This window comes from Ranitomeya variabilis, chromosome 7, assembly GCF_051348905.1.
Source record: "Ranitomeya variabilis isolate aRanVar5 chromosome 7, aRanVar5.hap1, whole genome shotgun sequence".
Lineage (NCBI taxonomy): Eukaryota > Metazoa > Chordata > Amphibia > Anura > Dendrobatidae > Ranitomeya > Ranitomeya variabilis.
The window spans coordinates 88607626-88633834 of NC_135238.1; the positions used below are offsets into that span (position 1 = coordinate 88607626).

Below are 26209 nucleotides of genomic sequence, written 5' to 3' on the forward strand. Positions count from 1 at the left end.
TCACTGATCATTGTGGCGCTGTCTTCTTTTTTTGATATGGATTGGAGATCATGTAGTGGTCTCGCGAGACCGCTACGTCATCATCTCGCGAGACCGCTACGTGATCTCGAGTCATTGCCGCAATGCATACTTGGGACCAGAGCGCGAGGAGCGGGAAAGGCTGCGGCGGACTTCGGAAGGTGATGAGAATATAATGTTTTTTTAAATTATTTTTAACATTCTATGTTTTTACTATTGATGCTGCATAGGCAGCATCAATAGTAAAAAGTGAAGTGGTGTTCAAATTCCGCCCCAATCTCGCTGATTGGTCGCGGCCGGCCGCGACCAATCAGCGACCCAGGATTTCCGTTACGGAAGTTACAGACAATCAGACGGAAGTACCTCTTAGGCAATTATATATATAGATATACACACACTGCTCAAAAAAATAAAGGGAACACTAAAATACCACATCCTAGATATCTCTGAATGAAATATTCCAGTTGCAAACTTTTATTCATTGCATAGTGCAGTGATGGGCAACCTTTTGAGCTTGGTGTGTCAAAATTCGCCAAAAAACCGATCATAACTTGGGTGGTGTGTCACCTTGATAAAAAAAAACCATAATTTTGCGACATGTATAGTTTAAATAACAACTTAACTCGTGTGGGGTGCCGTGATAGAGCTGCAATAATGGCAAAAGTAGAAAACAAGTGGCGGATGACCCAATGGCGGATTTTGGGGAGTTCAGAACAGTGCTATAGAAAGTTTCCACTGGTGTCAGAGATGTAGTGACCTAAGGAGAGTTATCTCCATGCATTCTTGATGAGTGATACAATTAGATTACAATCAGGGGGGCACGGGCCTCGTGAGAGCTCGCTTATGTGTTACGAGCCCATTATATGGTGGATTCTCGGATACTCATGGCTGGGGAACAACAGACCTGCACAAAACCCACCCTGTCCCGATTAGTGGGGAGCAGACGGCAGAGGCAGAGCACCCGCAAGCTTCTGAAGTATACATTCTGGAGTGCAGCCAGCATTGTGGCTGGTGCGAGGTGTGCACCAGGACAAAGAGGAAAGCTTGTCACTACAACAAAGAGATTTACAAGTGGTTTTACTTCAAAGGGCTCGAAGCGAGACACAAATGTTCAGCTTATGTAGGTGTGGGAGGAATTCATCACTTGCCTAATATTGTGCTGATCCATCGAGGCCCGGTCTCCACGAGGAATCTGCAGGTGTCCTGTAGTATCTGGGATAATACCCTAAAGCCGCTTCATCCCCCCCATACATACGCAGAGCGTCTAGGCCTGGGACTTCCGGGAGCTGCGCCTGGCCTACCGGAAGTCCCAGGCCTAGACGCTCTGCACCGGAGCTCTGTTGTTTGGACCCACAGACCTCCTGCATGGCATCCGATCCGATAAAAAATCGGATCGGATGCCATTAGTGTTGAGCATTCCGATACCGCAAGTATCGGGTATCGGCCGATACTTGCGGGTATCAGAATTCCGATACCGAGATCCGATACTTTTGTGGTATCGGGTATCGGTATCGAAACAACATTAATGTGTAAAAGAAAGAATTAAAATAAAAAATATTGCTATACTCACCTCTCCGACGCAGCCTGGACCTCACCGAGGGAACCGGCAGCGTTCTTTGCTTAAAATGCGCGCGTTTACTTCCTTCCGTGACGTCACGGCTTGTGATTGGTCGCGTGCCGCCCATGTGGCCGCGACGCGACCAATCACAGCAAGCCGTGACGTAATTTTCAGGTCCTCAATGCCAAATCTAGGCATTCAGGATTTTAAAATTACGATCCGGCTTGTGATTGGTCGCGTCGCGGTCACATGAGCGACGCGACCAATCACAAGCCGTGACGTCACGGGAGGCAGGAGACGCGCGCATTTTAAAATTACGTCACGGCTTGTGATTGGTTGCGTGCCGCCCATGTGACCGCGACGCGACCAATCACAGCAAGCCGTGACGTAATTTCAGGTCCTTAATGCCTAATTCTGCATTCAGGACCTGAAAATTACGTCACGGCTTGCTGTGATTGGTCGCGTCGTGGTCACATGGGCGGCACGCGACCAATCACAAGCCGTGACATCACGGAAGGAAGTAAACGCGCGCATTTTAAGCAAACAACGCTGCCGGTTCCCTCGGTCAGGTCCAGGCTGCGTCGGAGAGGTGAGTATAGCAATATTTTTTATTTTAATTCTTTCTTTTACACATTTAATATGGATCCCAGGGCCTGAAGGAGAGTTTCCTCTCCTTCAGACCCTGGTAAAGAAGCAATTTCTATGGGGCCGCGGCCGGCGTGTCACTGAAAATGACTACGCGTGTCAGCACTGACACGCGTGTCATAGGTTCGCCATCACTGGCATAGTGGAATGTGTTCAGAACAATAAAACATAACAATTATCAATGTAAAATCAAAATGAATATTCCATGGAGGTCTGGATTTGGAATGATACTCAAAATCAAAGTGGAAAATCAAATTACAGGCTGATCCAACTTCAGTGGAAATGCCTCATGACAAGGAAAAGATGCTCAGTATTGTGTGTGGCCTCCACGTGAATGTATGACCTCCCTACTGTACAACGCCTGGGCATGCTCCTGATGAGGCGGCAGATGGTCTCCTGAGGGATCTCCTCCCAAAACTGGACTAAAGCATCAGCCAACTCCTGGACAGTCTGTGGTGCAACGTGACGTTGGTGGATGGAGCAAAACATGAGGTCCCAGATGTGCTCAATCCGATTCAGGACTGGGGAACTGGTGGGCCAGTCCATAGCTTCAATGCCTTCATCTTGCAGGAACTGCTGACATACTCCAGCCACATGAGGTCTGGCATTGTTCTGCATTAGGGGGAACCCAGGCCCAACTGCACCAGCATATGGTCTCACAAGGGGTCTGAGGATCTCAACTCGGTACCTAATGGCAGATAGGCTACCTCTTGCGAGCACATGGAGGGCTGTGAGGCCCTCCAAAGAAATGCCACCCCACACCATTACTGACCCACTGTCAAATCGGTCATGCCGAAGGATGTTGCAGGCAGCAGATTGCTCTCCACGGCATCTCCAGACTCTGTCACATCTGTCACATATGCTCACTGTGTACCTGCTTTCATCTGTAAAGCGCACAGGGCGATAGTGGGGAATTTGCCACTCCTGGTGTTCTGTGGCAAATGCCAAGCATCCTGCACGGTGTTGGGCTGTGAGCACAACCCCCATCTGTGGACGTCGGGCACTCAGACTATCCTCATTGAGTCGGTTTCTAACCATTTGTGCAGACACATGCACATATGGGGCCTGCTGGAAGTCATTTTGCAGGGCTCTGGCAGTGCTCCTTCTGTTCCTCCTTGCACAAAGGCGGAGGTAGCAGTCCTGTTGCTGGGTTGTTGCCCTCCTATGGCCCCCTCCACCATATATATATATATACACATACAAAGAAAAGAAAATACTATTCTGATCATGTCACCCTCCCAAACATCCACACTCTTTGGATTCACTGACCGTTAGGCCCCTTTCACACATCAGTTTTTTGCTATCAGTCACAATCCGTCGAATTTTGAAAAAACTAATCCGGGGACTGATGCTGTTGGATCCGTTTTTTTCATATAGACTTGTATTAGCGACGGAATGCCACACGTTTCATCCGTCGTTCGCCGGATCCATCGAAAATTGTTTGTCCGGCGGCTAGAGACAACGGACAAAGTAACGTTTTTTGTGAACCTCGAAAAATCGGGTCGTTTGCTCGAATGGAAGCCTATGGGCGCCGGATCTGTCAAATGATGGAATCTGGCGAAGGATTCAGTTTTTTTTTAACTGAGCATGCTCCGATTTATTTAGGATCCAATTAACCAGATCCGCTAGTCGGATCCGTCGAAAAAACAAATCCGTCGCATCAGTTTTTCACAATCTGCGACGGATCCGTCGAGCCAACGGATTGTGACTGATCGCAAAAAACTGTTGTGTGAAAGGGGCCTTAAAAGGGCTGTCTCACCACGACAGATCAGGAGTGCACCACTTCCATTGTTTAAAGAACTGTCCTTACTTTGAGGCTTTGAAAGACGTTACCTAAACCTCTGCAAAGAGGAAACATTTTTTTCTCGTGATGTGTTTTCAGGAGCGCCTCTCCCCTGCTTCTCGGCTTCCCGCTTGCTGAGGATGTTGCAATCCTGAAAAATGGTTACACGAAGAAGCTGGGCTGTAGTCTCCCGCAATCTCTACTCTGATCTGCTGAAGGAGCTGACCCAAAGTAAAATAGTGTCCTTTATCAAAAAACAAACAAACCCACAGGCAGATACTTTTATAACATGCAAGAACATCATGGAGGCGTCCGATTGGCTCCAAGTTTATTGTACAGCAGTACAATGACCCTAAACATACAGTCAACGTCATTAAGGACTATCTTCAGTATAAAGAAGAACAAGGAGTCTTGGAAAGGGCCTTCACAGAGCCCTGATCTCAACATCATGGAGTCAGCTTGCAATTACATGAAGTGGCAAGCCTACATCCATAGAAGATCTGTTGTTCTTTCTCCAAGAGGTTTGGAACAACCTCCCTGCTGAGTTCCCTCAAACACTGTGCACTAGTGTACCTAGAAGAAGTGATGCTGGTTTGGAGGAAGAGAGGTCACACCAAATATTTATTTGGTTTAGATTTCTTTCTTGTTCATTCACTTTGCATTTTGTTAATGAATAAAAATAAATCATTGATACTATTTATGAAAGCTTTCTTACTTTGTAACAATTTTTACAAATATTCAAGCACATTGAAGACACTATTATCACACAAGCGTGCTGGGATAATACGTTGTCCGAGCATGTCCGCTCATCACTGCGCATCATCTGATCTTTTTCAGACCAGCAGTGCTTCTAAAGATCCTTTACTCCCCCTATTTCCTTACAGATGTACATGTGCCCGCTTAATTGTAAAGGGCTGAGGAATATGCTGGCGCTATATAAATACAATTATTCTAATTACTTTCTCTATTTTTTTCATGGTGGAAAAGGCACAGAGCACATTGCTTTCATTTCATCATTACAATATCATACAAATTACTAACATTGCACTAGAGTTATGTTCCAAATGTTCCTACTTGTGAAAAAAAGCAGTAATTACAGTCATTTACACAGTAAACTTATAGTAAACTTACATTCGAAGAAGGGCTTTATAAAAAGGACGTGTAAAGAAGGCATCTAACAAGTACTGATGTATAAGAGCGAGACCCAGGATACGACCACTGAATCTAAACCTGGAACAAAACACATTAGTGTTCATTACATGAGAGAATAGAGTGCAACGACACCGCGTCATGAAAAAAGCAAAACATATCTAACGCTGGGATTACACACAAAGTTCTGACTGACCTTACAGATAATGACATTACAAAAACCAAACTGGACATTCAGACAAACAGATATTTTGTTAGAACAGAACTAATTCTCATTTATTCTGATGATCCTAAAATAAAACCTTTCTATTGCTTATAACAAAGTTCTTACAGATTTCAAGTACTCATATAAATATGCTATAATTAGGGCAGATCTGTCACCAGATTTCGCAATGCAAACTACATACATTATTCAATATATCCTAGACCATATAAGGCTGGTGTATTTCCTTTGAAAATACATGGCAGAATGACTGAAAGTTACAAATTAAGTTCCCAAAAAGTTGGGACACTGTGCAAAATGTACAGATAACAAAGATGCAATGATTTGGAAATCTCTGATAGTATTATTCACAACCTAACATAGACCATATATCAGAAGTTCAAAGTTAGACATTTTTCCATTATCATTGCAAAACGTAACCTATTCAGAAATTGATGTCAGCAACACATCTCCAAAAAGTTGGGACAGGGTTAACAAAAGACTGAAAAAAGTAAGTGGCATTAAAGAATAATATCTGTAGGGTCAATTTTCAACTAAGTCACATGAATGTGTATTAAAAGAGCATGTTAGAGAGGTAGAGTCTCACAGAAGCAAAGATGGTGGTAGGTCACCAATCTGAACAACCGTCTAAAAATTGTGGCACAATTAAAAAAAAAGAAAAAAAAGATACTCAATGTGAAATTGTAAAGACTTTGAATATCCCACAATCTACAGTGCATATTATTATCAAGAGATTCAGGGATTCTGGAGAAATCCATGTGCACAAGGGATCAGGCAAACAGTTAGTCCTGGAAGGTCGTAAACTAAGGGCTCTCGGACGGCAATGCATTAAAAACGGGCATGATTCGGTCGTGGAAGTCACTGCATAGACTCGGGAATATTTCCAGACATCATTGTCTGTGAACACAGTTCATTGCTTTAGAACAACATATGTTGCCATCCAGACATCGTCTATTTCAGGGAAGGCCTGGCATACTGCAGGAAGACCATGCTAAACCACATTCTTCATCAGAACAGTGTGGTTCCGCAGAAGAGTTCGGGTGATGTATCGGCCGCCTGCAGCCCAGACCTTTCACCAATAGAAAACATTAGGAGCTTTATGAAGATAAAAAATCCAGCAAAGACGACCCAGGATTATTGAGCAGCTAACATTCATCTCAAAGCCGCCAACAATTGTTCTCTTCACTTCCCAGACATTTACAGACTGCTATTTCTCACATCCACCATGCATATCGCAGGAGAAAAAGAGGCATAGGCAATCAATATTCTATTTAAAAACAACAATTTATCTGACATAAATACTTAATAAAACAAGACTAGGAAATTTTACAAAAATTGCTAAGGGTAAAACCAGAAACTATAGGGAAACCAATAGGGCGAAATGGTGCTGTCGGGGTGGCTAAAGGGTATCCAGGCCAGGACTAATACTAATGTAGGTAAAATGATATATGGGGTTATGGGCAACAATGTTTAACAAGGCACTTTTAGCACTTGGCACTTTATTTAATACCATGCTATGAAAATCATTATGAAATGGCTCTTATGATAATAATTGATTTACTTTAGCATTAAGCACTTTCATAAGTATTATCTAGTGAGCAATACTCTGTATAGCAGTGCTTCATGAAATATATGTTCCATTCCCTATAGCCTCTGGTTTTTGTTTTACCCTTAGCAATTTTTGTAAAATTCCCTTGTCTTGTTTTATTATTTATTGCAAATAAATTGTTGTTTTTATATAGTATATCGATTGCCTACACCTCTTTTTCTCCTGCGATATGCATGGTGGATATGAGAAATAATAATTATTTGGAGGTGGTGATTCCAGTGTTGGACTTTTGATATGTATAAATTTACAGACTGCTGCACAAAGAAGGGGGGATGCTACACAATGTCAGACATGAGCCTGTCCCGACCTTTTTTGAGAGGGGTTGCCTCAATCCATGTCTAAATGAATGATTTTTTTTAATAAAATGTAAACCTATCTACTATTCACCTTCTGATCTGTGTCCTATGTTTAGTTGTGAATAAAATATTACTATAAGAGATTTCCAAATCGTTGCATCCTTGTCTTCCTTTTACACAGTGTCCCATCTTTTTTGGAACTAGGGGTGACTTAAAATGAACATTTTGTAAGTGGACACATGAAATGCTTGTTTTTATTTTATTATATAGCAATTCTGGCAGGTATTCTTAAAGTAAGTACGCTAGCCTCTTCAGGCTAGAAGAATCTTTTAAACAATGCATGAGTTCGTATTATGAAATGTGGAGACTGTCACACTTTAATCCAACACCCAAGTTTAGAATTATATTGGTGAGACTTGAGAGAAATTGGTCAGATATGTGAATATGTAAAGGCATCCTTATTGTATGAAATGTACATTTTGTAATGACATTATTACTATTATAGCAACAATTAGTAATGACATTTAAAACACAAGCTGAAGTTCCAAGATAAGGTGGTTATGTAGCTACCAATGCACGTTTTACACTGTATGGACAAAAGTATTGGGGCACACCTCTTATTCATTTAATTTGGGTGTTTTATTCAATCCCATTGCCACAGGAACCAAACCTGAAGCCTCTAGCTATGAAGTCTGCCATTACAAAGAATGGTAATTATTAGTGATGAGCGAGTGTACTTGTTGCTCGGGTGGTCTCCGAGTATTTGTAACTGCTCGGAGATTTAGTTTTCGTTGCCTCAGCTGCATGATTTACAGCTACTAGCCAGCCTGAGTATATGTGGGGGTTGCCTGGTTGCTAGGGAATTCCCACATGTATTCAAGCTGTGCAAAAAGGAGAAAACTGGGAGCAAATAGGTATAAATATAATACAAAGTACTTTATTAGATAACACACAAGTTACATGCTTGATAGCAAGATACATAAAAACATATTAGCAACGCATAGAATGCCCAAGGATGGGAATAAAAGGAGGGAGACACCCCCGGTGTGCGCTGCTAGAGGAGATCACCACATGCTAACATACAGTGTATAAAGGGTATGCTGCTGTGTATCCAAGGCTATCTATAGTAGCATAGAGACGCCATGTGGCGGTTGGAAAGGTATTTAGCTAGCAGCACTTACCCAAAGAGGAATCTCCAATGCAGGGCACACCGGGTGGGATCCACAAGACGCAACCCCCGACGCGCGTTTCGCCCGCTGAAAGGATGGCTTTCCCCTTGAGAAAGCCATCCTTTCAGCGGGCGAAACGCGCGTCGGGGGTTGCGTCTTGTGGATCCCACCCGGTGTGCCCTGCATTGGAGATTCCTCTTTGGGTAAGTGCTGCTAGCTAAATACCTTTCCAACCGCCACATGGCGTCTCTATGCTACTATAGATAGCCTTGGATACACAGCAGCATACCCTTTATACACTGTATGTTAGCATGTGGTGATCTCCTCTAACAGCGCACACCGGGGGTGTCTCCCTCCTTTTATTCCCATCCTTGGGCATTCTATGCGTTGCTAATATGTTTTTATGTATCTTGCTATCAAGCATGTAACTTGTGTGTTATCTAATAAAGTACTTTGTATTATATTTATACCTATTTGCTCCCAGTTTTCTCCTTTTTGCATGTTATTCATGGAGTTGGTTTTGCTTTAGGCAGGGGGTAGTTTTGCACTATTTTGTGCTTTCACCCCCCTCTGTGTATCTGATATGTTGCCTGGTTTTGTTACCATGTATTCAAGCTGTCTAGCAGCCTTAATCATGCAGCTGAGGCAACGAAAGCTAAATCTCCGAGCACTTACAAATACTCAGAGACCACCCGAGCAATGAGTATACTCGCTCATCACTAGTAATTATTCCACAACCAATTGTGAGTGGTATTATTGTAAAGTGGAAGACTTCGGGACTGAGGTGCATAGCGCATTAATGTCGCCAACGCTCCGCTGACTCCATAAGTGCAGAGTTTGAAAGCTCATTTGGCATTGCCATCAGCACAAAACTAGACTGTGAGTTTCATAGCACGGGATGCCATGGACGAGCAGCGGCATGCAAGCCGCATCCCCAAACACAATGCCACGCATCGGACGAGGTGGTGTAAAGCATGTGGTCACTGGGCGCTGGATCAGTGGAAACATGTTCTGTGGTGTGATAGATCTCCCTTATTTCCCTAGCATTCTTATTGACGACTCTGATTGGTGAATCCATCTGAACGTTACCTGCCTGTCTGCACTGGGCCAACTGTCAAGTTTTTGGATGAGGTATGCTGATTTTCGGAGGGTCGGTCTAGGGCTCTTATTTCCAGTGAAGGCAAATCTTAGTGCTGCACCATTATTTGGATATTTTGGATGATTATACTCTTACAACTTTGTGGAACAGTTTGCGGAAGGGCCACTTCTGTTCCAGGATGGCTGGAATATTCCAGTACACAAATCTATTTCTGGGTTGAGTTTGGTGTGTATGAAATTTACCAGACGCACAGAGCCCTTACCTCAACCCTATCAAACACCTATGGGAGGAAGTAGAACACATACGTCAAACTTTGGCCTGTGGGCCAAATCTGATCTGCAGGGTGAGTATATGTGGCCCACGATGCCGGGTGGATCCCTCAAGTTTATTTAGCCCCAGCCCGGCATCGCACTTTCAGCTGAAGCTTCCTCTCCCGTCATTCCCCCTCTATGTCTGACATCTCAGCACAGCGGGGAGGATGATGTCAGTACAGTGCACCGACTGTACTGAGATGTGCAGAGGATCTGAAGACACCAGAGAAGCAGAGGAACGGGCAGAGATGGATATTTACTTATTTTTTCAATGTGAGGCTTATTACACTGTAAGGAGCACTACGAGGGTCCATTATACTGTATGGAGCACTATATGGCACCATTATACTGTATGGAGCACTATGTGGGGCCATTATACTGTATCGAGGATTATGTGGGGCCATTATACTGTATGGAGCACAATGTGGTGCCCATTATACTATATGGAGAACTATGTGAGGCCATTATACTGTATAAAGTACTATGTAAGGCCATTATACTGTATGGAGCACTATATGGAGCCATTAAACTGTATGGAGCACTATGTGGGTCTATTATACTATATGGTGAACTATGTGAGGCCATTATACTGTATGAAGTACTATGTAAGGCCATTACACTGTATGGAGCACTATATGAGGTCATTAAACTGTATGGAGAACTATGTGGGTCCATTATACTGCATGGAGCCACTATGTGGGGCCATTATACTGTATAGAGCACTATGTGGAACCATTATACTGTATGGAGGACTATGTGGAGCAATTATACTGTATGGAGCACTATGTAGGGCCATTATACTGTATGAAGCACAATGTGGGGCACATTATACTATATGGAGAACTACCTAAGGCCATTATACTCTATGGAGCACTATGTGGGTCCATTATACTGTATAGAGCACTATGTGGAACCATTATATTGTATGGAAGGCAATGCAGGGCCCAGTTATACTGTATGGAGGATTATGTGGGGTCCATTATACTGTATAGAGCACTTTTTGTGACCATTATACTACATGGAGGGCTATGTGGGGATTACAGTTGGAGAAACACACTGTGATGGGGTCACCATTCTTTGTTTGGGGGATTGAGGGAGAGGGGGTACAGTAGGGTCACCATACCGTGCGTTTGGAGGATACTGTGGAGGAATTCACTGTGGGGGTATCAAACGGTGTTTGGGGGTATTTTTGTTTGCATCATACTTTATTTCAATATTTTATTTTACAATCTATTAATTAGAATGTACTTTCTTGTGGGACAACCCCTTTAAGTTTGTTATGAAAAAGTTAATCGTTAAATTTGATAAGGAAAAAACATCCTCAATTGTAGATTTTTTTTAAAATAAAAATTAAGGTTGGCCTGCAGCTTTTTAATTTTGTCCCTTTGTGTATTTCAGTTTGACATCCCTGAACTAGAATAAAGATTGTGAGCCAGGTTCGCTCATCTAACATCAATGTCTGACCTCACAAATTCTCTTCTGGATGAATGGACAAAGTCCCACAGACACACTCCAACATCTTGTAGAAAGCCTTCCCAGAAGACAGGAAGCTGTTTTAGCTGTAAAGGGGGAACCGACTCTAAATGAAAGCCTATGGATTCAGAATGTGAGGTCAGAAAAGCTCCAATAGGCGTCCATATAATGTACTGTAGATGTGGTTACTCAGATTTCATATTGAACAATTGACTAACTAGTGTTATACCTGGTCTTCATTAATACATCTGATGCAAAGAAATAGCAATAATCAAGTCCATAATAAGTGCAAAATATATAAAATATACAGAATACATAAAAAAAGGTACCTAACCATATCAGAGGAATTCTAAACGTAGCAAAGACATACAAAATAAAAAGTCAGTAATAACTCCCATTACCCCCGACTAATGTTCTACTATTCTGTCTCATATTGCAATTATAACTGTGAAACACATGAAGACATTTTCTATGTGTCCCAGGAGTCACCTATTGTCACTCTTTCTCGTCTCACTATTATATGTCTGCCTGTCAGATAAGTAGGTGCAGCAGGAGCCTCTCCCTCTGTCTGTCAGATAAGTAGGTGCAGCAGGAGCCTCACCCTCTGCCTGTCAGATAAGTAGGTGCAGCAGGAGCCCCCCCCTCTGCCTGTCAGATAAGTAGCTGCAGCAGGAGCCTCCTGCTCTGCCTGTCAGATAAGTAGATGCAGCAGGGGCTCCCCCTCTGCCTATCAGATAAGTAGCTGCAGCAGGAGCCTCTCCCTCTGCCTGTCAGATAAGTAGCTGCAGCAGGAGCCCCCCCTCTGCCTGTCAGATAAGTAGCTGCAGCAGGAGCCCCCCTCTGCCTGTCAGATAAGTAGCTGCAGCAGGGCCCCCCTCTGCCTGTCACATAAGTAGCTGCAGCAGGGCCCCCCTCTGCCTGTCAGATAAGTAGCTGCAGCAGGAGCCTCCTCCTCTGCCTGTCAGATAAGTAGCTGCAGCAGGATCCCCCCTCTGCCTGTCAGATAAGTAGCTGCAGCAGGAGCCTCCTTCTCTGCCTGTCAGATAAGTAGCTGCAGCAGGAGCCCCCCTCTGCCTGTCTGAAAAGTAGCTGCAGCAGGATCCCCCCTCTGCCTGTCAGATAAGTAGCTGCAGCAGGAGCCTCCCCCTCTGCCTGTCAGATAAGTAGCTGCAGCAGGAGCCTCCCCATCTGGCTGTCAGATAAGTAGGTGCAGCAGGGCCCCCCCTCTGCCTGTCAGCTAAGTAGCTGCAGCAGGAGCCTCCCCCTCTGCCTGTCAGATAAGTAGCTGCAGCAGAAGCCTCCCCCTCTGCCTGTCAGATAAGTAGGTGCAGCAGGAGCCTCCCCCTCTGCCTGCCAGATAAGTAGGTACAGCAGGGCCCCTTCTGCCTGTCAGATAAGTAGCTGCAGCAGGGCGAGCCCTCTGCCTGTCAGATAAGTAGCTGCAGCAGGAGCCTCCCCCTCTGCCTGTCAGATAAGTAGGTACAGCAGGGCCCCCTCTGCCTGTCAGATAAGTAGCTGCAGCAGGGCGAGCCCTCTGCCTGTCAGATAAGTAGCTGCAGCAGGAGCCTCCTGCTCTGCCTGTCAGATAAGAAGGTACAGCAGGGCCCCCTCTGCCTGTCAGATAAGTAGTGGCAGCAGAGCGAGCCCTCTGCCTGTCAGATAAGTAGCTGCAGCAGGAGCCTCCCCCTCTGCCTGTCAGATAAGTAGGTACAGCAGGGCCCCCTCTGCCTGTCAGATAAGTAGCTGCAGCAGGGCGAGCCCTCTGCCTGTCAGATAAGTAGCTGCAGCAGGAGCCTCCCCCTCTGCCTGTCAGATAAGTAGGTACAGCAGGGCCCCCTCTGCCTGTCAGATAAGTAGCTGCAGCAGGGCGAGCCCTCTGCCTGTCAGATAAGTAGCTGCAGCAGGAGCCTCCCCCTCTGCCTGTCAGATAAGTAGGTACAGCAGGGCCCCCTCTGCCTGTCAGATAAGTAGTGGCAGCAGAGCGAGCCCTCTGCCTGTCAGATAAGTAGCTGCAGCAGGAGCCTCCCCCTCTGCCTGTCAGATAAGTAGGTACAGCAGGGCCCCCTCTGCCTGTCAGATAAGTAGGTACAGCAGGGCCCCCTCTGCCTGTCAGATAAGTAGCTGCAGCAGGGCGCCCCCTCTGCCTGTCTGATAAATTGGTGCTGCAGGAACCTCCCCCTCTGTCTTTTTGCAGTAGGACACTGTAGTAGTAGTAGTAGTATCTGGAAAATAAAAGTAACCTGAATGCACATTTCACATTATTGTAAATGAACAATGTAGACAACAAAGCCCCAAACTGTGAACAAGGACAAGATGGCTCCATCACTGCTGTTTGCTAAAGCCGACCACTAAGAGCAACCCTTGTAGTGAAGGCTTATTCTGTCATCAAAGCCCTTGCACTTTGTTTAGTAGGCAGAACAATGGAGGTTGGAAGGACACTAATGTGGCATTTGATAGTGTATCAGTAGTGTATCATTTGCTGACTGGTGGACATAGTGCATGGTGCTACTGGTGGAGAGTTGTGAAGAAAATCACATCTCTGTGTCTGGATTAAAGCTACATTTACATCAGTGCTAATTTTACCATCTGTGAGAAACTGTTTTTTTCGCACATCTCATTCTAGTTTGCAGCCATTCTTTTTCATTATTTTTTTTTACCACTGAAGAGGGGTGTTTATTCCCAAGCCAAAAAAGATCCTTAAGTCCAAGTTCACACGTTCAGTATTTGGTCAGTATTTTACCTCAGTATTTATAAGCCAAAACCAGGAGAGGAGCAATCAGAGGAAAGGTATAACAGAAACATATGCACCACTTCTGCATTTATCACCCACTCCTGGTTTTGGCTTACAAATACTGATGGAAAATACTGACCAAATACTGAACGTGTGACAGTGGCGCAAAAGGTAACGTGTTTTTATCCAAATGTATCACTAAGCAACAGATCCATGAGACATGAAAGCAACTGGAGTGTGACTTGTCACTCCTGGATCCATGTGTTTCATGTATGTGTGAATAGAACCCTATGGTTCCGTGTGCGATCCTATAAAATAATGCGATAGCACCCAGACATTGTCATGGATGTGTGAATGTAACCGAATTCCCACCTTTAGGACATGATAGCATATTTTAGTGGTAGGCATAGGAGAAACTATTTTGACCTCAAGTAGTCTCCTTGTACATGGCTGTGATGATGAGCTAGATACATTTATTAAAGATGTGTGCAAGTGAAGTTTTACACCAGCGATCAGAAGGCATAAAGTGTCTAGCATGCTTACCATCCATTCGGCACCTGTTACTCTATTGATAGGGTTGATGCACAACGTAGTAAATTCATGCATTCTACGACAATACTAAGTAATCTCCTGAATTGTTTTCAGATTGCAGTAAACAATAAGAAAACTTACCATTCGTGATGATTGTCGACAAATGCAGACATTGGACTTATTTGCACTGTGTATGTGTCATTGGCAGAATACTCAAATAATCCGTAATATGGATTAAATAGCTCTCTAGACACAAGGAAGAAAAATTCCCTGGATGGTCCACTATAATCCAACCTGTATTGGAAAAAGAAAGCACTTTTATATAGTCGTTTGCTTTCTGATCATTTACAGACTTAGCTTTCAAGAAACCCAGTAAAATGTCTCTACCAATACTGGAGGCTACTGCTTGTGAAGACTGGATGCAAGATGTTCTTGTGGTGTATGCTACATGAGTGTGACCAGTTAATAGACAAAAACCCAAAAACACCAAACAGATGTATTTGTTCACAAACAAGAAAACCACTCAAAACTTATATAGAAGAAGGAGAAAACGAAGTGTATATATTTAACACAATTAATAAAGTCTTTAATAGTTAAACAGTTTAAGAACATATTTAACCCCTATAACACCCAAGGTGGTTTGCACATTAATGACCAGGCCAATTTTTACAATTCTGACCACTGTCACTTTATGTGGTTATAACTCTGGAATGCTTCAAAGGATCCCGGTGATTCTGAGAAGGTTTTTCGTGACATATTGTACTTCATGATAGAGGTAAAATTTCTTTGATATGACTTGTGATTATTTGTGAAAAAGAAACAGAAATTTGGCAAAAATTTAGAAAATTTAGCAATTTTCCAACTTTGAATTTTCATGCCCTTAAATCACAGAGATATGTCACCAAAATAGTTCATAAGTAACATTTCCCACATGTCTACTTTACATCAGCACAATTTGGGAACCAATTTTTTTGTTTGTTAGGAAGTTATAAGGGTTAAAAGTTTTTCTTTTAGGAACCACCTCATATTTGAAGTCACTTTGAGGGGTTTATATGGCAGAAAATACCCAAAAGTGACACCATTCTAAAAACTGCACCCATCAAGGTGCTCAAAACCACATTCAAGAAGTTGATTAACCCTTCAGGTGCTTCACAGGAATTTTTGAAATGTGGAAAAAAAAAAAAAAAAAAAGAACATTTAGCTCTTTTTTCACAAAAAAAATTACCGTACTTCAGATTCATTTTTTTATTTTGACAAGGGTAACAAGAAAAAATGGACCCCGAAATTTGTTGAGTAAATATGAGGGAGATAACTACTGTTTGGGCGCATGGCAGAGCTCGGAAAAGAAGGAGTACCATTTGACTTTTTGAATGCAAAATTTGCTAGAATAATTAGCAGTTGCCATTAGTGATGAGCGAATATACTCGTTACTAGAGATTTCTCGAGCATGCTCAGGGGTCCTCCGAGTATTTTTTAGTGCTCGGAGATTTAGTTTTTCTTGCCACAGCTGCATGATTTACATCTGTTAGCCTGCCAGCATAAGTACATGTGGGGGTTGCCTGGTTGCTAGGGAATCCCCACATGTACTTATGCTGGCTAACAGATGTAAATCATTCAGCTGCGGCGCTGAAAACAAAATCTCCGAGCACTAAAAAACACTCGGAGGACTCCCAAGCATGCTCGTGAAATCTCGAGTAACCAGTATATTCGCTCATCACTAGTTGCCATGTCAAGTTTGGAGAATCCCTGATGTGCATAAACAGTGAAAATCCTTCACAAGTGACACCATTTTGGAAACTAGACACCTCAAGGAATGTATTTAGATGCGTGATGAGCACCTCAAACCCCCAGGTGCTTCACAGAAGTTTATAACGTTGAGCCGTAAAAATTTATAAAAATCATATTTTCCCAACAAATATGTTTTTAGCACAAAATATTGCATTTTCATAAGGGTAACAGGAGAAACTGTACCATACAATGTGTTGTGCAATATCTCCTGAGTGTGCCGATACCCAGTATGAGGGAGAAAACTACTGTACAGGGCTCGGAAGGGAAGGAGCGTCATTTGACTTTTTAAATGTAAAATTTCCTGGAATCATTAGAGGACGTCATGTCCCATTTGGAGAACCCCTGATGTGCTTAAACAGTGGAAACCTGCCACAAGTCACCCCATTTTTGAAACTATACCCCTTAAGGAATGTATTTAGATTGTGGTGAACACCTTGAACCCCCAGGTGCTTTACAGAAATTTATAACGTTAAGATGTGAAAATAATAAAATCATATTTTCCTCACAAAAATGTTATTTTGGCCCCAAATTTTGCATCTTCATAAGGGTAACAGGGGAAATGGCACCATACAATTTGTTGTGCAAGTTCTCCTGAGTACACCGATACCCCATATATAGGGGAATACTACTTTTGAGGCACAGTGCAAAGCTCAGAAGGGAAGCGGCGCCATATTGGAGTTCAGATTTTGCTGGAATGGTTTGATGGTGCCATGTCCCATTGGCAGAACCCCTGAGGTGACAGAACAACAGAAACCCCATGTATGTGAAAATATTTTACAAACTACACTCCCCAATGAATTTATCTAGGGGTGCAATGATCATATTGACACCACATGTGCCTCACAGAACTTCATACCACTGAGCGGTGAAGAAAGAATAAATTACATTTTACCACTAAAATATTGTTTTAGCCCCAAGTTTTAAATTTTGTTAATCCCTTCATGACCTTGGGATTTTCCGCTTTTCCGTGTTCGTTTTTCACTCCCCTCCTTCCCAGAGCCATATCTTTATTATTTTTCTGTAAATATGGCCATGTGAGAGCTTATTTTTTGCGGGACGAGTTGTACTTTTGAACGACATCATTGGTTTTACCATGACATGTACTAGAAAATGGGAAAAAAATTCTGAATGCGGCGATACCAAATATGTGTATATTTGATTTTATTTTTATTGTTTTATTTTGAATGGGGCGAAAGGGGGGTGATTTAACCTCTTAAGCCCTGAGGGTGGTTTGCACGTTAACCCCTTTCTGACCTCGGATGGGATAGTACGTCCGAGGTCAGATACCCCACTTTGATGCAGGGCTCCGGCAGTGAGCCCGCATCAAAGCCGGGACATGTCAGCTGTTTTGAACAGCTGACATGTGCCCGTAATAGGTGCGGGCAGAATCGCGATCTGCCCACGCTTATTAACTAGTTAAATGCCGCTGTAAAACGCAGACAGCGGCATTTAACCGGCGCTTCCGGCCGGGCGGCCGGAAATGAGCGAATCGCTGACCCCCGCCACATGATCGGGGGTCAGCGAAGCTTCTGCAGAGTAACCATAGAGGTCCTTGAGACCTCTATGGTTACTGATCGCCGGTAGCTGTGAGCGCCCCCCAGTGGTCGGCGCTCACAGCACACCTGCATTTCTGCTGCATAGCAGCGATCTGATGATCGCTGCTATGTAGCAGAGCCGATCGTGTTGTGCCAGCTTCTAGCCTTCCATGGAGGCTACTGAAGCATGGCAAAAGTAAAAAAAAAAAAAAAAGTAAAAAAAAATGTGAAAAAAATATAAAAGTTTAAATCACCCCCCTTTCGCCCCTTTCAAAATAAATCAATTAAAAAAAAATTAAACCTACAGATATTTGGTATCGCCGCGTTCAGAATCGCCCGATCTATCAATAAAAAAAGCATTAATGTTAGCCGGAGTATTACCACAGCAGCGCGTGTTACTTCATATAAGCAGCAGAATCCAACGTAAGGCAAACTGTGTTTAATATATGCAGCTTGAACTGGAACAAAATAAGAAAGCTTTGACAGTAACTACCAATATAATCTAGTCCATGTAACACATGTCTCTCTGTGAAGGAAACAGCAGTAGACTGATGCAATCAGTGAGTGTCCTCTGACCCTTTTTTTTTTTTTTACAAACTTTAACAATCACAGCATAGCTGACAAATGAACACTCATAGACATTCAATGCAGACTACAACAGGAATGGAGTTGTTGCATTTAAACTTATTCCAACACCCCCACTCAACAACTGCTTATCCTGTTAGTCCCATTGCAGTTCTGAATTCTTCAAACTTGGCTCTTGACAATGGCTTTGTCAAAACATCTGCTAACATCTTGTCAGATTCACAGTAAACAAACTTTAGAACTTCACGCTCTACTAAGTCACGCAAGTGATGATGTTTAACATCAATGTGCTTTGTTCTTGCACTTATCCTTTCACTGCTGGCGAGCTTGATACATCCTTGGTTGTCCTCATAGATAACAGTTGGTTCAGCTAGTGGTTTGCCGAATTCTTCCAAAAGTTGCTTCAACCAAATTAACTCTTGACTTGCATGAGCAGCTGATGTATACTCTGCTTCTGTAGAAGACAATGCAACTGACACTTGTTTTCTACTCGACCATGAGATTGAAGTGTGTCCTAACTTGAACAAGTAACCACTTGTTGATCTTCGATCACTTGAGTCTCCAGCCCAATCTGCATCTACATATCCTCTGAGAATTAGATCTCCTGATGCAGAAATCTTTAGACTTAACTCTTGGGTTGCCTTAAGATACTGAAGAAGTCTCTTAATTGCATTCCAATCTCTTTGGCGTGGCTTGCTTACACGTCGGCAGAGAATTCCCACTGTGGCTGAGATATCTGGACGGGTTGTGGTTGCTATGTATAGAAGTGCCCCCACTGCTTGTCTGTAACTGTCATTTGTGGGTAGCAGATCTTCTTCTCCTTCCAATTTTAGGTAAGATGGATCCATTGGAGTTAATATGCCTTTGGCTTCTGACATTCCAAACTGGTTTAGAACTGTGGAGATTTTAGAATTTTGATTAAGAAGAAAACTTCCATCTTCCTCTCTCTGGATTTGGATTCCCAAATAGTATGTCACATCTCCAAGGTCCTTGGTCTCGAAATGCTTGTTCAGAATTTGACCTAGTTTTGAAATTTCTCTCTCTTCTTGATGCGCTATTATTACATCATCCACATATAGAATAACATACATCCAATCTTGTGATACACTTTTTGTATACAAACATGGATCCGCTTGAGACCTTTTAAATCCTTCGTCGATTAACACTTTGTTCATCTTAGTGTTCCATGCTCTTGCTGATTGCTTAAGGCCGTAGAGAGATTTTTGCATTCTGCAAACAAGGTTCTCTTTACCCCTTTTAACATAGCCTTCTGGTTGAGTCATGTACAGCTCTTCTTCAATGTCTCCATGTAGAAAGGCTGTTTTGATGTCAAAATGTCTTACTTTCATCTGCTGAACAGCAGCTATGGATAATAAAGTTCTGAATGTAGTTTGCTTGGCAACTGGAGCAAAAGTAGCATCATAATCTTCACCATATTTTTGTGAATATCCTTTTGCGACCAATCTTGCTTTAAAACGGTGAATATTACCTTCGGAGTCATATTTGTTCTTAAAGACCCACTTACATCCAATTGCTTTCTTGCCTTGAGGTAGCTCTGTGAGCTCCCATGTTTTGAGCTTATGAAGGGATTCCATTTCTTCATCAGCAGCTTTTATCCATTTTTGCTTCTTATGAATAGGCAGTTTTTGCATTTCCTGCCATGACTGTGGCTCTTCTTCTGGAATTGATCTGACCATATAAGAAAGGCGTTTAGCTGGAATTCCTTTATTTGATCTTTCTGATCTTCTGATCTCCTGAGGTTGGCTTGGTTCTTCTGTTTCTTTTTCAGTACTTTCAGAGCATATCCAGACTTCAGTATTTTCTTTGAGATTCTCTTCAATGTCTGGAATCACTGACTGAAATTCTTGTTCCTTAGGTTGAATTATTTGCGTAACCTCATGAAATTTGAGCGATACTGAGTTTTCATCAATCACTACATCTCTGCTGATTGTTACTGTGTTGGTCTGTGGATGCAGGATTCTGTATCCTTTCTGAGTTTCACTGTACCCCACAAGAACTCCTTCCTTTGCATGAGATTCCCACTTAGAACGTTTTTCTTTGGGAACATGCACAAAAGTTTTGCTTCCGAATATCCTGAGATGCTTCAGGTTGGGCTTCTCACAGTTCCATAGCTCATATGGAGTTTTACTTGTAGCTTTACTTGGCAGTCGATTTTGAAGATAGGTAGCAGTCATGATGGCTTCTCCCCAATATGTTGTAGGTAGGTTTCCATCAAATAGCATACTTCTTCCACTTTCACAAAGAGTTCGGTTCTTTCTCTCTGCTGTGCCATTCTGCTCTGGGTTGTATGGAACGGTTGTCTGGAACACGATTCCATTCTTTTTCAGGATGGTTTGCACTTTACCACTTGTATATTCAGTTCCATTATCTGCTCGCAGTACCTTTGGTATTCTTCCAAATTTGTTAAGAACTGCAGCAAGATATTCTTCAAGTTTCTGTGGAACTTCATCTTTACTTTGAAGTAGGTAAGTAACAGTATATCTGGAATAATCATCAATGAATGTGAGAAAATATCTCTTCTTGCTGGGAGTAAGAACACTCATTGGACCACACACATCTGTATGTATCAAATCCAGTATCTGTGCAGATTTAGTAGTGCTTACTTTAGGAAACGATTTTCTGGACATTTTCCCTTTTAGGCAACTTGTGCACTTCATTGTTTGATTACACTGGTTGATTGCAATACCATTTGCAAGTTGAGCTAGTTTCTTTACTGCTTCTGGATCTCTGTGGCCTAGGCGTCTGTGCCACACATGAATACAGTCCTTATGAAAATCTTGTCTAGCACTGTAAACAGTTTCATTGCATTTCAGCTGATAAAGTTCATCTTTGATTTTTCCTTCGGCAAGGGTATGACCCTTCTTTGAAATGATGCATCTGTCATCCTTAAATGTAACTATATTTCCTTGTTGTGCAAGCTTCTTTACAGATAAAAGGTTACTTTCAAGTTTGGGAACATACAGCACGTCTTTAACTGGGATTTTTCTGACTTGTGCTGAGGATTGAACTTGACAATGGAAATAACCATCACCTATTCCTTCTGATGTCATATAGTGACCATTAGCTAAAATTACCTTTTCAGACTTGCTTTCATCTAGATTAATGAAGAAATCCTTATCACGTGTCATGTGAGCAGTCGCTCCAGAGTCAATACACCAAACATGGTTTGCATATGGGCTTGTGCTGACCCCAAATGCAGTCGCAATACATGCATCTTCCTTCTTTACAGCTGTTTTAACCTTTTGATGACTGTCCTGCTTTTTAAACTGATTCATTCTTGCTTTCCACACTCTGCAGTCTGCTTTAAGGTGACCAGGCTTTTTACAGACAAAACATTCACGAGTTTCCTTTAAATGACTCTGAGCTTTAGAAAAGTACTGTGTCTTTAATGCTGTTTCTGCTTTGCATATATTATTGCTAATAGTCTCTGACTTTCTCTTGTATTCATCTGCAAGTTTCCCTTTCACATATTCTAGTGTGAGTTCATCATCTGGTCTGGCATCTAATGCAGTCACAAGCGTGTCATAACTTTCTGGAAGACCACTTAATAGTAATGCAGCAACATGAAAATCTTTAATTTCTTCACCAATACCCCTTAGGCGCTCCACAATCTCTAGGGTGTTTCTGATATAGTCCTGCATATGCTGGCCATCACTTAATTTAGACTGATACAGCTTTCTCATAAGATATAGCTTATTGCTGAGATTTGACCTTTCATGCACTTTCTGTAATTCTTCCCACATTTTCTTTGCAGTATCACATTTGCATACATGTACAATCTGGTTATCATCTATGCTGAGGGAAATAGTGCTTTGTGCTTTCTGATCAGTCTCTAGCCAATCACCCGGTACTGGGTCAGGCACAGGCTGTTCAATACATTTCCATGTACCCTCTCTTATAAGTAACATCTTTACCTTGAATTTCCAGGAGCTGTAATTGTGATTTGTGAGACTTGGCACTGTGTACTTCACTGCATTCCTTTCTGTAGACATTCTTGTCTCTTGTACCTCCTTTTTTTTTTGTTTGTTACTGGCCCTTTAAGCTGCGCTGTCCGGTGCTCTGTACACTGCGGTACCTTTGCGTTCCGGTGTCCTTGTATTCCGGGGGTTCCTCTGTGCTGTCTGCGCTTGGCTCGCTGCTTATTCCGGTGACTGGGCTTTTTACCATTTACTTTCCGGTGGCTGGGCCCATAACCTGTTAGCCGGAGTATTACCACAGCAGCGCGTGTTACTTCATATAAGCAGCAGAATCCAACGTAAGGCAAACTGTGTTTAATATATGCAGCTTGAACTGGAACAAAATAAGAAAGCTTTGACAGTAACTACCGATATAATCTAGTCCATGTAACACATGTCTCTCTGTGAAGGAAACAGCAGTAGACTGATGCAATCAGTGAGTGTCCTCTGACCCTTTTTTTTTTTTTTTACAAACTTTAACAATCACAGCATAGCTGACAAATGAACACTCATAGACATTCAATGCAGACTACAACAGGAATGGAGTTGTTGCATTTAAACTTATTCCAACAATTAACCTGATCGCTAAACAGCGTAGCGAGAAAAAAATTCGAAACGCCAGAATTACATTTTTTTGGTCGCCGCGACATTGCATTAAAATGCAATACCGGGCGATCAAAAGAACGTATCTGCACCGAAATGGTATCATTAAAAACGCCAGCTCGGCACGAAAAAAATAAGCCCTAAACCGACCCCCGATCATGAAAAATGGAGACGCTACGGGTATTGGAAAATGGCGCAATTTTTATTTTTTTTTAGCAAAGTTTGGAATTTTTTTTCACCACTTGGATAAAAAAATAACCTAGACATGTTTGGTGTCTATGAACTCGTAATGACCTGGAGAATCATAATGGCAGGTCAGTTTTAGCATTTAGTGAACCTAGCAAAAAAAGCCAAACATAAAATAAGTGTGGGACTACACTTTTTTGCAATTTCACCGCACTTGGAATTTTTTTAACCATTTTCTAGTACACGACATGCTAAAACCAATGATGTCGTTCAAAAGTACAACTTGTTTCGCAAAAAATAAGCCCTCACATGGCCATATTGACGGAAAAATAAAAAGTTATGGCTCTGGGAAGGAGGGGAGTGAAAAACGAACACGGAAAAACGGAAAATCCCAAGGTCATGCAGGGGTTAATGACCGGGCCAATTTTTACAATTCTGACCACTGTCCCTTTATGAGGTTATAACTCTGGAACGCTTCAATGGATCTTGATGTTTCTGACAATGTTTTCTTGTGACATATTGTACTTCATGATAGTGGTAACATTTATTTGATATTACCTGTGTTTATTTGTGAAAAAAATGGAAATTTGGTGAAAATTTTGAAAATTTCGCAATTTTCCAACTTTGAATTTTTATGCCCTTAAATCACAGAGATATGTAACACAAAATACTTAATAAGTAACATTTCCCACATGTGTACTTTACATCAGCACAATTTTGGAAACAACATTTTTTTTTGTTAGGGAGTTATAAGGGTTAAAAGTTGACCAGCAATTTCTCATTTTTACAACACCATTTTTTTTTTTTAGAGACCACATCACATTTGAAGCCATTTTGAGGGGTATATATGATAAAAAATAACCAAGTGTGACACCATTCTAAAAACTGCACCCCTCAAGGTGCACAAAACCACATTCAAGAAGTTTATTAACCCTTCTGGTGCTTCACAGGAATTTTTGGAATGTTTAAAAAAAACACAAAAAAATTACTTCAGCTCCAATTTGTTTTATTTTACCAAGGGTAACAGGAGAAAATGGACCCTAAAAGTTGTTGGACAATTTGTCCTGAGTACCCCGATACCTCATATGTGGGGGTAAACCATTGTTTGGGCGCATGGCAGAGCTCGGAAGGGAAGGAGCGCCATTTGACTTTTCAATGCAAAATTGGCTGGAATTGAGATGGGACGCCATGTTGCGTTTGGAGAGCCACTAATGTGACTAAACATTGAAACCCCCCACAAGTGACACCATTTTGGAAAGCAGACCCCCTAAGGAACTTATCTAGATGTGTGGTGAGCACTTTGACCCACCAAGTGCTTCACAGACGTTTATAATGTAGAGCCGTAAAAATAAAAAATAATATTTTTTCACAGAAAATGAACTTTTCGCCCCCAATTTTTTATTTTCCCAAGGTTACCAGAAGAAATTGTACCCCAAACATTGTTGTGCAATTTGTACTGAGTACGCTGATACCCCATATGTGGGGGTAAACCACTGTTTGGGTGCATGGCAGAGCTTGGAAGGGAAGGAGCGCCATTTGGAATGCAGACTTAAATGGATTGGTCTGTGGGCATCGCGTTGCATTTGCAGAGCCCCTGATGTACCTAAACAGTAGAAACCCACCACAAGTGACCCCATATTAGAAACTAGACCCCCCCAAGGAACTTATCTAGATGTGTTGTGAGAACTTTGAATCCCCAAGTGTTTCACTACAGTTAATAACGCAGAGCCGTGAAAATAAAAAATCTTATTTTTCCTACAAATTTTCATTTTCCCAAGGGTAACAAGAGAAATTGGACCCCAGAAGTTGTTGTCCAATTTGTCGTGAGTACGCCGATACCCCATATGTTGGGGTAAACCTCTGTTTGGGCGCACGGGAGAGCTCGGAAGGGAAGAAGCACTGCTTTACTTTTTCAACGCAGAATTGGCTGGAATTGAGATCGGACGCCATGTCGCATTTGGAGAGACCTGATGTGCCTGAACAGTGGAAACCCCCAATTCTAACTGAAACCCTAACCCAAACACACTCCTAACCCTAATTCCAACCATAACCCTAACCACACCCCTTAACGCTGACACACCCCTAACCCTAATCCCAACCGTAAATGTAATCCAAACCCTAGCCCTAACGGGAAAATGGAAATAAATAAATTTTTTTCATTTTCCCTAACTAAGGGGGTGATGAAGGGGGGTTTGATTTACTTTTATAGCGGGTTTTTTAGCAGATTTTTATGATTGGCAGCGTCACACACCAAAAGACGCTTTTTATTGTAAAAAAACTTTTTTTGCGTTACTACATATTGAGAGCTATAATTTTTCCATATTTAGGTCCACAGAGTCATGTGAGGTCTTGTTTTTTGCGGGACGAGTTGACATTTTTATTGGTAACATTTTTCGGGCACATGACATTTTTTGATCGCTTTTTATTCTGATTTTTGTGAGGCAGTATGACCAAAAAAAGCTATTCATGAATTTCTTTTTTTTTTTTTTTTTTTGGGGGGGGGGGCGCGTTTATACCGTTCCGCGCTTGGTAAAATGGATAAATAATCAGCCTCAGCCCAGAATGACCAAGCTGTTGCACAACTCTTAGGGTAAGTAGATTAAAGCAGCCAGAAGAGTTAACCCAAATTGCTAAAACATAACTTTTACTAATGAGTTTAAAATGGACAAACTAAACACATATAATACCAAAATAAAGAAGTGCTCATGACGAAAACTGTGCTCTAATAAAAAACTGGTTTGATCTCACCAATTATGGACGAAGGGGTCCCCACATTGGTTGTGCAGGGTCCAGGGAGGGTCCACGATAGCAGAATGAGGTAGGAGATATGGGGACCTTTTCCCTAAACCCCTGTCGTGCCCCAGCAATAGCTCCTGTCCTTACAAGGACAGGCCCAAGTATGCCTAACTATGGACACCCCCAAATAGAAAAAGTCTCTCA

General features: G+C 42.3%; 1 protein-coding gene across 5 annotated transcripts in view; it reads right to left on the minus strand.

Annotated features, from left to right (window-relative positions):
• HECW2 (HECT, C2 and WW domain containing E3 ubiquitin protein ligase 2) overlaps positions 1-26209 on the minus strand; it is a 346877-nt gene that overhangs the window by 20488 nt on the left and 300180 nt on the right. For all 5 annotated transcript variants that reach the window (XM_077275387.1, XM_077275388.1, XM_077275389.1 and 2 more), the window contains 2 exons: positions 14737-14889; positions 5136-5234 (listed from right to left, as the gene is read on the minus strand). In XM_077275387.1, coding sequence (XP_077131502.1) covers positions 5136-5234; positions 14737-14889 — 252 coding nt within the window. The remainder of the gene's footprint in view (positions 1-5135; positions 5235-14736; positions 14890-26209) is intronic.